The 13,963-nt window shown below is 52.7% G+C and overlaps 2 protein-coding genes across 5 annotated transcripts in view; one reads left to right on the forward strand and one right to left on the reverse strand.

Annotated features, from left to right (window-relative positions):
• The window catches only part of LUC7L2 (LUC7 like 2, pre-mRNA splicing factor), a 60,965-nt gene extending 59,677 nt beyond the window's left edge, over positions 1–1,288 (reverse strand). The window contains exon 1 of one of the 4 annotated variants that reach the window (XM_017338035.4): positions 763–1,288. In XM_017338035.4, the coding sequence (XP_017193524.1) occupies positions 763–823 (61 nt within the window). In that variant the 5' untranslated portion in view covers positions 824–1,288. The remainder of the gene's footprint in view (positions 1–762) is intronic. The other 3 variants (XM_070071430.2, XM_089329671.1, XM_070071434.2) reach the window with 3 other exon arrangements.
• Positions 822–13,768, forward strand: LOC149127653 (uncharacterized). The gene is made up of 3 exons (XM_089328729.1): positions 822–839; positions 1,071–1,242; positions 1,360–13,768. The coding sequence occupies exons 1-3, from the start codon at positions 822–824 to the stop codon at positions 2,280–2,282; spliced, it is 1,113 nt and encodes a 370-aa protein (XP_089184855.1). The 3' UTR covers positions 2,283–13,768.
• Positions 13,769–13,963: the final 195 nt, after the last annotated feature.

Genomic DNA, 13,963 nt, shown 5'->3' on the forward strand with positions numbered 1-13,963 from the left:
TTTGCTTTGAAGGGAGAAAGGCCTGAGCTGCACCTCTCCTCCGTGTTAGTGTCAATTTCGGCTGCACCGGAGTCGTTCCTAACTATCAGCAGCAACACCGCGTGTCTTCAGTCCAAGCTCTCCGTGACGGAGGCGACCCGGCGCTCGCTGGGTTTCCAGCCTCTGCCTCGAGTCCCTCGGGGGCTTTGTTCCCCTCGAGGCTGCCTCCCTGGGGCCGAATTCTCAGGACGGTTCTCTGCGGGGCACACGCGAGCTAGGCCGGCATGCACTGCACAAAGCCTCTGGTACGTCGTCTAACAAGATGGTGGTCTCCACAGAACAGGCCGTAACAATTTCCCCCACAAAATGGGGCCAAACACTCCCACCGCAACAAACATGGTTTGGGTCAGATTCTCCGTCCACGGGGCGGGCCGTGCGGGGCTCGCGCGGGCGGCGGCGGAGCTCGGGGCCGAGGCCTCGCGACAGCCCCCGGGAGGACGTGGGCTCCCCGGCCCGGCCAAGTCCACGGGAACAGCACAAACTCTCCTTTCTGCCTCAGGCCCCGCCTCACCCCATTGGCAGCAGTTCCCGCCAATCCGCTCCGTCACCACCCCCCGAGCCCGCCTGCCAGGCCCTGATTGGACGGGACGGGAGCCGGGGACCTCGTGGTACCAATCTGGGAGCCCCTTCCTCAGCCCCGCGCGCGCGCCCAGGTGCGCCCTCGAGCCCCTGCCCTCGCCGGCCGCCCCCTCCCCCACCCCCAGGGCTCCGGCCGAGACTTACCGTCCCGGGAGGTGCCCATCAGCTGGTCCAGCATGGCGCGCATCTGGGCCTGCGCCGACATGGCGGCGGCGGCGGCGGCGGGGCGCGGGCGGCCGGGCGGGGGTGGGGCGCAGGCCGGGCCCTTCCGGGCGGGGGGCTGAGGGAAAGGGGCAGGGGGCGGCGCGGCGCTGCCTCGAGGCGAGCGGAACGGGAGCCGGAGGGGCTGCGGCAGAGTCCAGGCTGCGCTGCTCACGACGCCGCGGACGTGGAGGACGGCAGCCCCGCCAGCGACCCTCGCGCCCTCACTCTCCGTCCGGTCCCCGGCACAGAAGCGACGCGGGCAGAGCAAGCGCTCGCCTCCGACACGGCCACCCGCCAGAAGCCGTCAGCCCCCCCTCCGAGCTCTGACGCCGCTCGCCGCCACCGTCGCCGCGACGGGAGCGCGCACGCCGCCCGCGCACAGTCGTTTCCCGCGGAGGCTCCGCCAACCGGCGCCCAACTGTGCCGGCTCGGCCCGCCCCCGCCTGGGCGGGGCTCCGCCCTAACGGCTCCGGGGCGCGTGCACGCGCGCGGCGCCCGCCCCCGGCTCCCGGATCTCGCGAGACGCGGCGTTCTGAGGCAACGCCAGAGCCGGATCGGGCCCGAGGCGCCAAAGCTCGCGGGGCGGGCGAGGCGGGCCGCGATTGGCGCGCTGCGCCCGAGGGTGGGCCCGAGCGGGAAGTGGGCGGAGCCCGGCGGGGCGCCGCCTTCCGGGACAGGCCCGCGAGCAGGGGAGGCGCGGCGGGCCGCCTGCGAGCGCTGGGGGAGGCGGCGCTCCCTCCGCTCCGGCGGGAGGAGCTCCTGGACGGGCAGGGTCCGAGCTCTGGCCCGAGCGCTGCGGAGCCGGTCTGCCCGGGCCGCAGAGCCCTCTGGGCGCCTCGTGCCGAAGCCGCGCCACGCGGCGCCCGCGCCGCCTTCCCTGTCGCTCACGTGCGAAATGTGCGGGCACCGCCGAGCGTCTCAGCGCGGTGGCAGCCGGCCCAGGAAGCAAGGCCGAAGGTGCACCGCGGGAAGGCCCTAGGCGTGGCTGCACCGACGCTTGCACCAGGCGGACGGGCCCGGCCCCGCTGCCCGCAGACCTCGCGCCCGCGGCCTGTCTTCGCGGGTGTCTGGTCGTTCCAAGTCGCACGTTTGCTCCCAGCGCCTCCCCCGGAACTCACAGGGGCACGCGAGGGACCCAGACCACCCCGCGCCTCTCCCTTCCCCCAGGCCGAGTGTCCATATTAGGTCGGGGTCGTTCCTTACTGTGCCCCTCCTGTGGAACTGGGAGCCTCTGCCGTGGCTCCGACGGGAGTGGGCACCGGCCCCGAGGCCGAATCCAGCTGCTCCCTCCCTGCTGTCCTGCGACGGCCGGGCTGAGTGCCTGTGACAGCCCACGCGGGATGCATCTTACGCGCGTCCTGCTCCACCGTGTGCGTCCACGCGTAGCCCGTTACTTGGTAGACGCTGCCCTCGCTCCTGAGCTCTGCGAGCACTGCTCCGAAGCTGGCCGGTCGCTTTAAAGTTGCACTCTGCCTCTGCCTCTCTGTACCCTGCTTTTCAAATTACAACAGCTGTGTCGTTTGCCTTTTCTGCAATTTTACTTTGATGGATCTGGGTGTGGATTTAGTATTATTTCTACTGAATAATGACCATTCATTTCAAATGCATGAAGTAAAGTATTTCATCAATTCAGGAAGTGTCTTGCTGTTACCACCTCGGATCTTGTCACTTCCTTCAATTTTTGGACTTCCACATATATATCAGATAGTTTTCAGTGTGTCTTCTGTATCTCTTCACCCTTTTTAACGTTTAGCATTTATTTAGTGAGAGAAATACACAGGAAAGTGAGGGCTTTATTTAAGGGAGAGAGGAGTCCAGGAGCAGAAGCTGAGAAGTCCATACCAGGCAGAGAGCAGGCCGGGAGCCATGCAGCTCTTCACTCCTGCTACTCTACTTTCTATCTTGGCTTTTTTTTTTTTTTTTTTTTTTTTTTTTTTTTTTTTTTAAGATTGATTTATTTGAAAGAGGAGAGAGGTCTTCCATTCACTGGTCCACTCCCCAAATGGCCGCAACGGCCAGAGCTGTGCCGATCAGGAGCCAGGAGCTTCTTCCGGGTCTCCTCCGCAGGGGCAGGGGCCCAAGGCCCTGGGCCATCTTCTACTTATTTCCCAGGCCATTAGCAGACAGCTGGATCCGAAGTGGACCAGCCAGGACTTCAACCGGCACCCATCTGGGATGCCCACTGCAGACAGCGGCTTTACACCCACTATGCCACAGCGCCAGCCCCTCTACCTTGTCTTTTGAAGCTGCCTTCTTAACATTTTTTTCAGGCAAATTTTACTGTTTCTCTGTATCTAATCTGATGTCAAATCCACCAATTGAATTTTTTATTTTTCAGTTCTAGAATTATTGGTTTCTTTTTCAAATGTACTAAGTCACACTTTATATAATTCCCTTATGAAATTTCCAGGCGTATCTATTCTTTGACCCTAGAAAGCAGATGTCTGGTCTGAGGTTGCCAGTTCTAATATCAGATGGTGACTATGGATCTGTTGCTGTTTTCGCCAGTCTCAAGTAGGAGGTCATGTGCATATGTACATGTATGTGTCGCCAGTCTCAAGTAGGAGGTCATGTGCATATGTACATGTATGTGTCGCCAGTCTCCAGTAGGAGGTCATGTGCACATGTACATGTATGTGTCGCCAGTCTCCAGTAGGAGGTCATGTGCACATGTACATGTATGTGTCGCCAGTCTCCAGTAGGAGGTCATGTGCACATGTACATGTATGTGTCGCCAGTCTCCAGTAGGAGGTCATGTGCACATGTACATGTATGTGTCGCCAGTCTCCAGTAGGAGGTCATGTGCACATGTACATGTATGTGTCGCCAGTCTCCAGTAGGAGGTCATGTGCACATGTACATGTATGTGTCGCCAGTCTCCAGTAGGAGGTCATGTGCACATGTACATGTATGTGTCGCCAGTCTCCAGTAGGAGGTCATGTGCACATGTACATGTATGTGTCGCCAGTCTCCAGTAGGAGGTCATGTGCACATGTACATGTATGTGTCGCCAGTCTCCAGTAGGAGGTCATGTGCACATGTACATGTATGTGTCGCCAGTCTCCAGTAGGAGGTCATGTGCACATGTACATGTATGTGTCGCCAGTCTCCAGTAGGAGGTCATGTGCATATGTACATGTATGTGTCGCCAGTCTCCAGTAGGAGGTCATGTGCATATGTACATGTATGTGTCGCCAGTCTCCAGTAGGAGGTCATGTGCATATGTACATGTATGTGTCGCCAGTCTCCAGTAGGAGGTCATGTGCATATGTACATGTATGTGTCGCCAGTCTCCAGTAGGAGGTCATGTGCATATGTACATGTATGTCACCAGTCTCCAGTAGGAGGTCATGTGCATATGTACATGTATGTGTCTGGTTATCATTGTGTACTGAACATGTATTTGATAAAAAGATGAACAGGAATGATATAAGCCATAATTTTAGGATATAATGCTACCTGCCTCCAGAGAGAATTTTTAATTTTTCTGCTAGGTAACTGAAGATATTAGTAGTCAGGTATTGCCATCACATAAGCCTCAGTTTCTCTCAACCACTAAATAACAAAACAGACTGAAAGGCCGGCAGTGTTTCCTGGCGTTTCACACCTGAGGGCCATCTTCAGGGTCCCTGCTCTTGGTGGATGGTTGATCAGAATTCCTACCTTGGTGAGCCCACACTGCTTTCTTAAAATGTTTGTTTACTTATTTAAAAGGCTGGGAAGGACAGACACAGAAATCTTTCATCCACTGGTTCACTACTCTGGATGCCACCAGCAGCTGCAGTTGGGCCAAGATGAAGGCAGGAGCAAGGAACTCCAAACGGGTCCCCACAAGGGTGGCAGGGGCCCCGAGTACTGGGGCCGTCCTCTGCTGCCCCCCAGGAACATCAGCAGGAAGCGTGGAGTGGCCAGTTTGGAGCTAGGTACTCTGATACGGGATGCAGGCGTCCCAGGCAGTGCCTGACCACTGTGCCACAACACTTCCCCTTCTAGGTTTTGACTCGGGTTTTCCTTGAAATCTTATTAGCTCTTTAATGATTTTAAGAATTTTGAGGGGCTGGTGCTGTGGCATAGCAAGTAAAGCTGCCGCCTCGGGCGCTGGCATTCCATATGGGCGCTGGTTCGAGTACTGGCTGCTCTATATTTTTTATAAAAATTTATTTTTTTAAAGATTATTTATTTGAAAGTCAAAGTTACAGAGAGAGAGGAGAGGCAAAGAGAGAGGTCTTCCATCCGATGGTTCACTCCCCAATTGGCTGCAACAGCCGGAACTGTGCCGATCCGTAGACAGGAGCCAGGAGCCTCCTCTGGGTCTCCCACGCGGGTGCAGGGGTCCAAGGACTTGGGACATCTTCCACTGCTATCCCAGGCCACAGCAGAGAGCCGGATTGGAAGTGGAGCAGCGGATCTTGAACCAGCGCCCATATGGGATGCCGGCGCTTCAGGCCAGGGCGTTAACCCACTGAGCCACAGGGCCAGCCCTAAAAAGATTTATTTATTTGAAAACAGAGTTAGAGAGGTAGAGACAGAGAGGTCTTCCATCGACTGATTCACTCCCCAGATGGCTGCAATGGCCGGAGCTGCACTGATCCGAAACCAGGAGCTTCTTTCAGGTCTCCCACACGGGTACAGGCGCCCAAGGGCTTGGGCCATCTTCTAATGCTATCCCAGGCCATATCAGAGAGCTGGATGGGAAGAGGAGCAGCTGGGACTAGAACTGGTGCCCATATGGGATGCCTGTGCTTCAGGCCAGGGCGTTAACCCGCTGTGCCACAGCATAGGCCCCTGCTCTACTTCTGATCCAGCTCTGTGCTCTGGCCTGGGAAAGCAGTAGAAAATGACCCAAGTGCTTGGGCTCCTGCAACCACATGGGAGACCTGGAAGAAGCCCTTGCCTCCTGGATTTGGACTGGCACTGCTCAAGCCATTGCAACCATCTGGGGAGTGAGCCAGGAGATGGAAGACTTTCTCTTTCTCTCTGCCTCTCTGTAATTCTGCCTTTCAAATAAATATTTAAAAAATTTTTTTGAAAAAGATTTCTTCCACCTTTTTTTTCAGTTGTCTTCAATAGAACGGTTAAACTACTTAGTCTGTCATTAACAATATGGCAAGTTCTCATCTGTAAATTTTTTCAATTAAATTTTTTTAAATTTTATTTATAAATCTTAATCATCTAAACACTTTTCTTTGTCTATGTTTATATTTTAGCAATGATAACCATTTCTGGTCAGAAGCAAGGTCTCAGAGAGAATTAGGGTTAGTGGATAAAATTAAAAATTAGGACAGGTATTTGGCCTGGTAATTAAAGATACCTGTTGGGATGCCCGTATTCCTTACTGGAATCCTGGTTTTGCACCCAAGTCCAGCTTCCTATTAATGGATACCCTGTGAGGCAGCAGGTGGTTGCTCAAGCACTTTGGCCACTGTCTCCCACATTACAGACCTGGCTAGAGTTCTGGGCTCTTGGCTTCAGTCTGACCCAGCCCTGGTTATTGCAGGCATTTGGGTAGTTAACCAGAAGACAGGAACTCACGCTGTTTCTTCAGATAAGTTAATTAAAGTTTTCTTAAAGATGTATAGTTGGAGCCAGCACTGTGGCGTAGCGGGTAGAAGCTGCCACCTGCAGTGCCAGCATCCCATATGGGCGCCGGTTCTAGTCCCGGCTACTCCACTTCCGATCCAGCCCTCTGCTATACCCTGGGAAAGCAGCAGAGGATGGCCCAAGTCCTTAGGCCCCTGCACCCACATGGGAGACGTGGAAGAAGCTCCTGGTTTCAGATCAGCACAAGTCTGGCCATTGCAGCCAATTGGGGAGTAAACCAACAGATGGGGGACTTCTCTCTCTGCCTCTCCTTTTGTCTCTGTGTAACTCTTTCAAGTAAATAAGTAAATCTTAAAAAAAATGCATACATTTATTTGAAAGTCATAGTTACAGGGGCCGCTATTGTGGCCACAACAGGTTAAGCTGCTACCTGTGATCCCAGCATCTCATAGGCTGCCAGTTCAAGTCCTGGCTGCTCCCTTCCAGTCCAGCTATCTGCTAATATGTCTGGGAAAGCAGCAGAGGATGGCCCAAGTGAGAGACCTCAAAGAAGCTCCTGGCTCCTGGCTTTGGCTTGGCCCAGTCATGGCTACTGGGGCCATTTGGGGAATGAACAAGCAGATGGAAGACCTGTCTCTCCCTCTCTCTCTGTCTGTAAGTGACTTTCAAGTAAATAAATCTTAAAAAAAATAATAAAGTCATAAGATGCGGGCATTGCAGGTGGTGACTTTACCCACTACGCCACAATGCTGGGCCTAGTTAATTAAAAAAAAATGTTTTTTAAATAGGGGTCAGCGTTGTCGCATAGTAGGTAGAGCTGCTGCCTGCAAGTCTGCATCCCGTATGGGCTCCAGTTTGAGCCCAGCTGTTCCACTTCCCATCCAGCTCCCTGCTAATGGCCTAGTAAAAGCAGCAGAAGATGGCCCAAGTGCTTAGGTCCCTGCCACCCACATGGGAAACCCGCAAGAAGCTCCGACCTCCAGTTTTCGGCCTGGCTCATCCCCAACCTTTGCAGCCATTTGAGGAGTGAACCAGCCGATGGAAGACCTCCCTCCCTCTCTCTCTCTCTCTGGCTCTACTTCTCTATGTAACTCTTTCAAATAAATAAAATAAATCTTTAAAAAGATTAACTAGGTAATTAAAAACTGACTTTACGGTGCATCACATTAAGCTGCACGTGCCATGCTGGTATCCCATATTGGGCATACCAGTTCAAGCCCTGGCTGCTTACTGCGAATCCATCCGGGATTGCAGAAGATGGCCCGATTCATGGGTCCCTGCCGCCCATGTGGGAGACCTAGGTGGGGACCAGGCTGCTGGTTTCCACCTGGCCCAGACCTGGCTGTTGGCAGCCACTGGGCAAGTGAAGCAGTGGATGGAATCGCACAAATGCGTGTGCTTTCTCTTGCCCCCTCCAAGTCACTATTGCTCTTTCAAAAACATAAATCTTAAAAAAAAAAAAAAACCCTAGAGTAGGTACAAATAACATAAATGTTGCTAACTTATATCCAAGAGACAACTTTCCATTTTACTATAATTTATATGCTAATACAGTAACTAAAGGCTTTGTCACAAAAGTTCATGTTGCAGTTAACCTTGGGGCATCAGTACATACCGTCAATCAACTTTTGTAAGCGTGATAACCTACTACTAGTTTTTTTAAATTTTATTTATGATGCCTATTAACTTAAATATACATTTAAAAGTTCAAGTCCTGTGAAAATTAAGTTATCTTTGTCATATGAATTTAAAATTTACCTTACAGAATATGCCTTAGATAAAAGCCAAACTTAAATTGAAATAACTAGTTAATTAGTCTGTGAAAATCAAAGGAGAGGTGGGTGTTTGGCATGGCAGTCAAAATTCCGCTTTAGGGGCTAAGCAGTGGGTTGAACCACCGCCTGCAGTGCTGGCATCCCAGATGGGCGCCGACTGGAGTCCTGGCTGCTCCACTTCCACACCAGCTCCCTGCTCATAGCCTGGGACAAGCAGTGAAGACAACCCAGGTGTTTGGGCCCTGCACACATGTAGGAGACCCACAGGAAGCTCCTGGCTTTGGCCGGACTCAGCCCTGAACTGTGAGACATCTGCATGCCATACTGGAATGCCTGCATTCCAGTTCTGCATCTGTTTTTTTTTTTTTTTTTTTTAAAGACTTATTTATTTATTTGAAAGGCTGAGTTACAGAGAGGCAGAGAGACAGAGATTTTCCATCTGCTGGTTCACTCCCTAGATGGCTGCAATAGTCAGAGCTGCAGCCAGGAGCCCAGGAGCTTTTTCTGGGACTCCCACACATGCGCTGAGGCCCAGGGACTTGGGCCATCTTCCACTGCTTTCCCAGGCCAGAGCAGAGAGCGGATTGGAAGTGGAGCAGCCGGGATTTAAACCGGCACATGTAAGGGATGCCGGCACTGCAGGCAGCCGCGTTACCCGCTCTGCCACAGCACCGGCCCTCTTGGCTGTTGTTGATTTCACCTTCCTGCTATTGCACACCCTGGGAGACAGCAGGCGAGGGTTAAGTAGCTGGGTCCCGAAGATCCAGACTGAGATCTAGGCTCTGGGCTTCAGCTTTCAGCTTGGCCAATCCTCAGCTGCTACAGGCATTTGAGCAGTGAACCACTGGATGAGAGATGTCTGTCTCTCTGCCTTTCAGATAAACAATTTTTTTTTATTATTATTTTTTAACAGGCAGAGTGGACAGTGAGAGAGACAGAGAGAAAGGTCTTCCTTTGCCGTTGGTTCACCCTCCAATGGCCGCCGCGGCCGGCGCGCTGCGGCCTGCGCACTGCGCTGATCCTATGGCAGGAGCCAGGAGCCAGGTGCTTTTCCTGGTCTCCCATGGGGTGCAGGGCCCAAGCACCTGGGCCATCCTCCACTGCACTCCCTGGCCACAGCAGAGGGCTGGCCTGGAAGAGGGGCAACCGGGACAGAATCCGGTGCCCCGACCGGGACTAGAACCCGGTGTGCCGGCGCCGCTAGGCGGAGGATTAGCCTAGTGAGCCGCGGCGCCAGCCTCAGATAAACAATTTTTTGAAAAGAGGAATTAAGGGGGCTAGTGTTGTGGCATAGCGGGTAAAGCCACCACCTATGATGTCAGCATCTCACATGGGAACCAGTTTGCATCCTGGCTGCTCTACTGACCCAGCTCTCTGCTATGGCCTGGGAAAGCAGCAGAAGATGGCCCCCGTGTTTGGGCCCCTGCACCCTCATGGGAGACCTAGAAGAAGCTCCTGGCTCTTCTAGGTCACATAAGCCAATATCAAAAATTCAAAAATGTTTTTTGAAGGAAGAAAAGAAAGTAAAATTTAACCCAAAATCCTGAAGAATGAATAGGAGTTATCTAGGCAGTAATATGACTGGAGGGAGAACTTTCCACCTATATGGGACAACAAATGTTGGAAACAGACCATGCTCTTAAGTACTGGATTTCTGTAAGACTGGATTGTCAGACACAAAGCATACAAACGAAGCTGAGTCAAGCAGCAGATCCTACAAACCCATTAAAGTCTGACTTTGAAAAGTCGTGTGTAGGAGAAGGACCACACCATGTGTGTGCAAGCCTGGAGCTAAGAGATCAGCTGGGGAGTATAGTGGTTCAGGGACGAGATGTAAGAGAGAGCAGATCTAGAGTAGAACATTAGCTGGGGCCAGCGCTGTGGCGTAGCGGGTAAAGCCACCACCTGCAGTGCCAGCATGCCATATGGGTGCCGGCTCCACTTCCTATCCAGCTCTCTGCTGTGGCCTGGGAAAGCAGTGGAAGTTGGCCCAAGTACTTGGGTCCCTGCACCCACATGGGAGACTTGCCACCTATAACATCAGTATCCCACGTAGGTACCAGTTCAAGTCCTTGCTGCTCCATTTATGATCCAGCTCCCTGCTTATGGCCTGGGAAAGCAGGGGTGTATGGCCCAAGTCCCTGGGCCCCTGAACCCACATGGGACACCCGGATGGAGTTCCAGGCTCCTGGCTTTGGTCTGGCCCAGCCCTACCCACTGTAGCCATTTTGGGGGTGAATCAGTGTATGGAAGGTCTTTCTGTAATGCTGCCTTTCAAATAAATAAATTAAAAAAAAAAAAAAAAAAAGGCAGTCAAGAATAACCCAGGGGGCCAACGTGGTGGTGCACCGGGTTAAGGTGCTACCTGCAGTGCTAGCATCCCATATGGGTGCCAGCTGCTCCACTTCTGATCCAGCTCCTTGCTAATGCACCTGGGAAAGCAGCTGAAGATGGCTCAAGTCTGGGGTCCCTGCACCCACCTGGAAAACCTCGAAGATGCTGCTGGCTCCTGGCTTTGGATCATCCCAGCTCCAGACATTTTGGCCATCTGGAGAGTGAACTAGTGGATGGAAGCGCTCTCGTGGTCTCTTTGCCTCTGTGTAACTCTGCCTCTCAAATAAATTTAAGATTTATTTATTTGAGAGGCAGAGTTAGAGAGGGAGAGACAGAGAGGTCTTCCATTCAATGGTTCACTCCTCAAATGGCCACAATAGCCAGAGCTGGGCTGATCCGAAGCCAGAACCAGGAGCTTCCTCCGGGTCTCCCACACAGGTGCAGGCGTCCAAGGACTTGGGCCATCTTCTACTGCTTTCCCAGGCCACAAGCAGAGCTGGATTGGAAGAGGAGCAGTCAGGACACGAACCAGCACCCACATGGGATGCCAGTGCCGCAGACAGAGGCTTAACCGACTGTGCCACAGCACCAACTCCTAAATAAGTCTTTGTAAAAGTAACTCAGATTTCTGGTGAGCGACTAAGCTTGTCACTGACCTGATACGTAATACCAGGATAGGTGTGCTGGAAACTGCATTTCAGGATGCACGGAATGTGAGATACCACTGAGTCCAAATGGTGTCCTAGCCGGGCAGCTAGGCATGGAGGTCTGCAGCGTGGCGGGAGCAGGGCGGCCACATTGGAGCTGCCGGTACGATGATGATGATAAAAGCCACTCAGAAAGGAACACATAATGAGAGGCATGGGCCTAGGTCTAAACTCAGAGGTTGCCGACGTAGAAGAGGAAACGAGACAAAAACAAGACTGGGGCAGATATTTGGTGAAGCTCAGATGCCAACACCCCATGTCGGAACACCTGGGGTCAAATCCCAGCTCCATTTCTTTTTTTTTTTTTTTTTTAATTTGACAGGTAGAGTTATAGACAGTGAGAGAGACAGAGAAAGGTCTTCCTTCCGTTGGTTCACTCCCCAAATGGCCGCCATGGCTGGCACTGCACAGATCCAAAGCCAGGAGCCAGGTGCCTCCTCCTGGTCTCCCATGCGGGTACAGCGCCCAAGCACTTGGGCCATCCTCCACTGCCCTCCCAGGCCACAGCAGAGAGCTAGACTGGAAGAGGAGCAACCGGAACTAGAACCAACCGCCCATATGGGATGCCGGCGCCGCAGGTGGAGGATTAACCAAGGGAGCCACTGCGCCAGCCCCTAGCTCCATTTCTGATTCCAGCTCCATGCCAGCACACACCCTGAAAAGCAGCAGGTGACGGCTCAAGTACTTGAGTTCCTGTTACCCACTTGGGAAACCTGGATTGTGTTTCCAGCTCCAGGGTATGCCTGGCCCAACCCTGGCCATTGTGTTTGGCACACGAATCAATGCATGGGAACTCACTCTCTGTTTCTCAAATAATTTTTAAAAATTCATTGATCGGAAGCTTGTGTGGTGGTGCAGCAGGTTAAGCTGCTACCTACCACATCAGCACCCATATGGGTCTTGTGTTGGCTGCTCCATCTCCAATCCAGCTCCCTGCAAATGTGCCCAGGAAAGCAGCAGAAGATGGCTCGAGTCCTTTGTCCCTACCACCCACATGGAGACCAGGAAGAAGCTCCTGGCTTTGGCCTGGCCTGGACCAGCCCTGGCTCTTGTGGCCACTTGGGGAGTGAACCAGCAGATGTAAGAACTCTCTCTACCTCTCTCCTTTTAATTCTGCCTTTCAAGTCCATAAAAATAGATAAATTTCATTGACTTCTACAATTAAAACAGGTATATTTACTACATGTAAATTATAACTTAATATGACTTATTTTTAAATTCAGTAGATGAATATTATTCACTCAAGTCATTGCATTTGTTCAAAATGTGATGAGGAGCATTTACTCAGTTTCTGAAGGAAGTAGATGAAGTGTGCAGAGGCCCAAGGACTTGGACCATCTTCCACTGCTTTCCCAGGCCATTAGCAGGGAGCTGGATTAGAAATAGAGCAGCTGAAGGCTAGCACCGCAGCTCACTAGGCTAATCCTCTGCCTGCGGCGCCGGCACCCCGGGTTCTAGTCCCGGGTGCTCCTCTTCCAGTCCATCTCTCTGCTGTGGCCCAGGAGTACAGTGGAGGATGCTCCAGGTGCTTGGGCCCCTGCACCTGCATGGGAGACCAGGAGGAAGCACCTGGCTCCTGGCTTTGGATCAGTGCAGTGCACCGGCCGCGGCGGCCATTAGAGGGTAAACCAATGGAAAAGGAAGACCTTTCTCTCTGTCTCTCTCTCTCACTGTCCACTCTGCCAGTGGAACAGCTGGAACTTGAGCCGGCGCCCATACGGGATGCCAGCACTGCAGGCGAATGCTTAGCCTACTGTGCCAGAGCGCCGGCCCCTCTGGGCATATTTAAAAGCTAACAGAATCCAGCGAGGGGAAGCAGTTGAAGTTAACAGGGACATCATAAAGCATGTACCACATCAAAAACTACAGGAGTGAAGCAACGTAGTGTATATATATACTGGCTTTCCCAGTATACCAAGTGTACTGGAGCTGGCATGGTGCTGTACCAGGTAAAGCCATGTGGGCGCTGTTTGAGTCCCGACTGCTCCACTTCCACTCCAGCTCTCTGCTGTGGCCTGGGAAAGCAGTGGAAGACGCCCAAGTCCTTGGACCCCTGCACCCAGATAGGTAACCCGGAGAAAGCTCCAGCCTCCTGGATTCTGACTGGCAGAGCTCCGGCTGTTGTGGCCATTTGGGGAGTGAACCAGTAGATGGAAGTCCTCTAATTCTGCCTTTCAAATAAATAAATAAATCTTAAAAAAGACTGCTGGCAGTGGCAGGAGAGTTAGCAAAGTGTGATAAGAGCAATGAGAATAAAGTAAAAACATGAAAACAGGTAAAGATTTTCTGACAGTATTCATTATGTACTACAGATCTTATAAAAACATTAATCTCATTCATCACAACCTTCCATTCCCATTCTCTAAAAGAGGGAACAAGGGGCCGGCACCATGGCGCACTAGGTTAATCCTCCGCCTGCAGTGCCGGCATCCCGTATGGGCGCCAGTTCTAGTCCCGGTTGCGCTGGCCATGGCAGCCATTTGGGAAGTGAACGAGCTGATGGAAGACCTTTCTCTCTCTCTCTCTCTCACTGCGTGTATCTCTACCTCTCAAATAAATAAATAAAAACCTTTAAAAAAAAAAAAAAAACCCTACATCTAGGGGTGGGTGTTTTGGTACAGTAGGTTAAGGCACCAGCTGCAATGCCAGCATCCCATATGGGCGCTGGTTTAAGGCCTGGCTGCTCCATTTCTGATGCAGCTCTCTGCTATGGCCTGGGAAAGCAGTGGAAGATGGCCCAGGTGCTTGGGCCCCTGTGCCCATGTGGGAGACCTGAATGAAGCT

The sequence above is a fragment of the Oryctolagus cuniculus genome, chromosome 3, assembly GCF_051225735.1.
Source record: "Oryctolagus cuniculus isolate XC-2025 breed Fujian yellow rabbit chromosome 3, ASM5122573v1, whole genome shotgun sequence".
Taxonomy (NCBI): Eukaryota; Metazoa; Chordata; class Mammalia; order Lagomorpha; family Leporidae; genus Oryctolagus; species Oryctolagus cuniculus.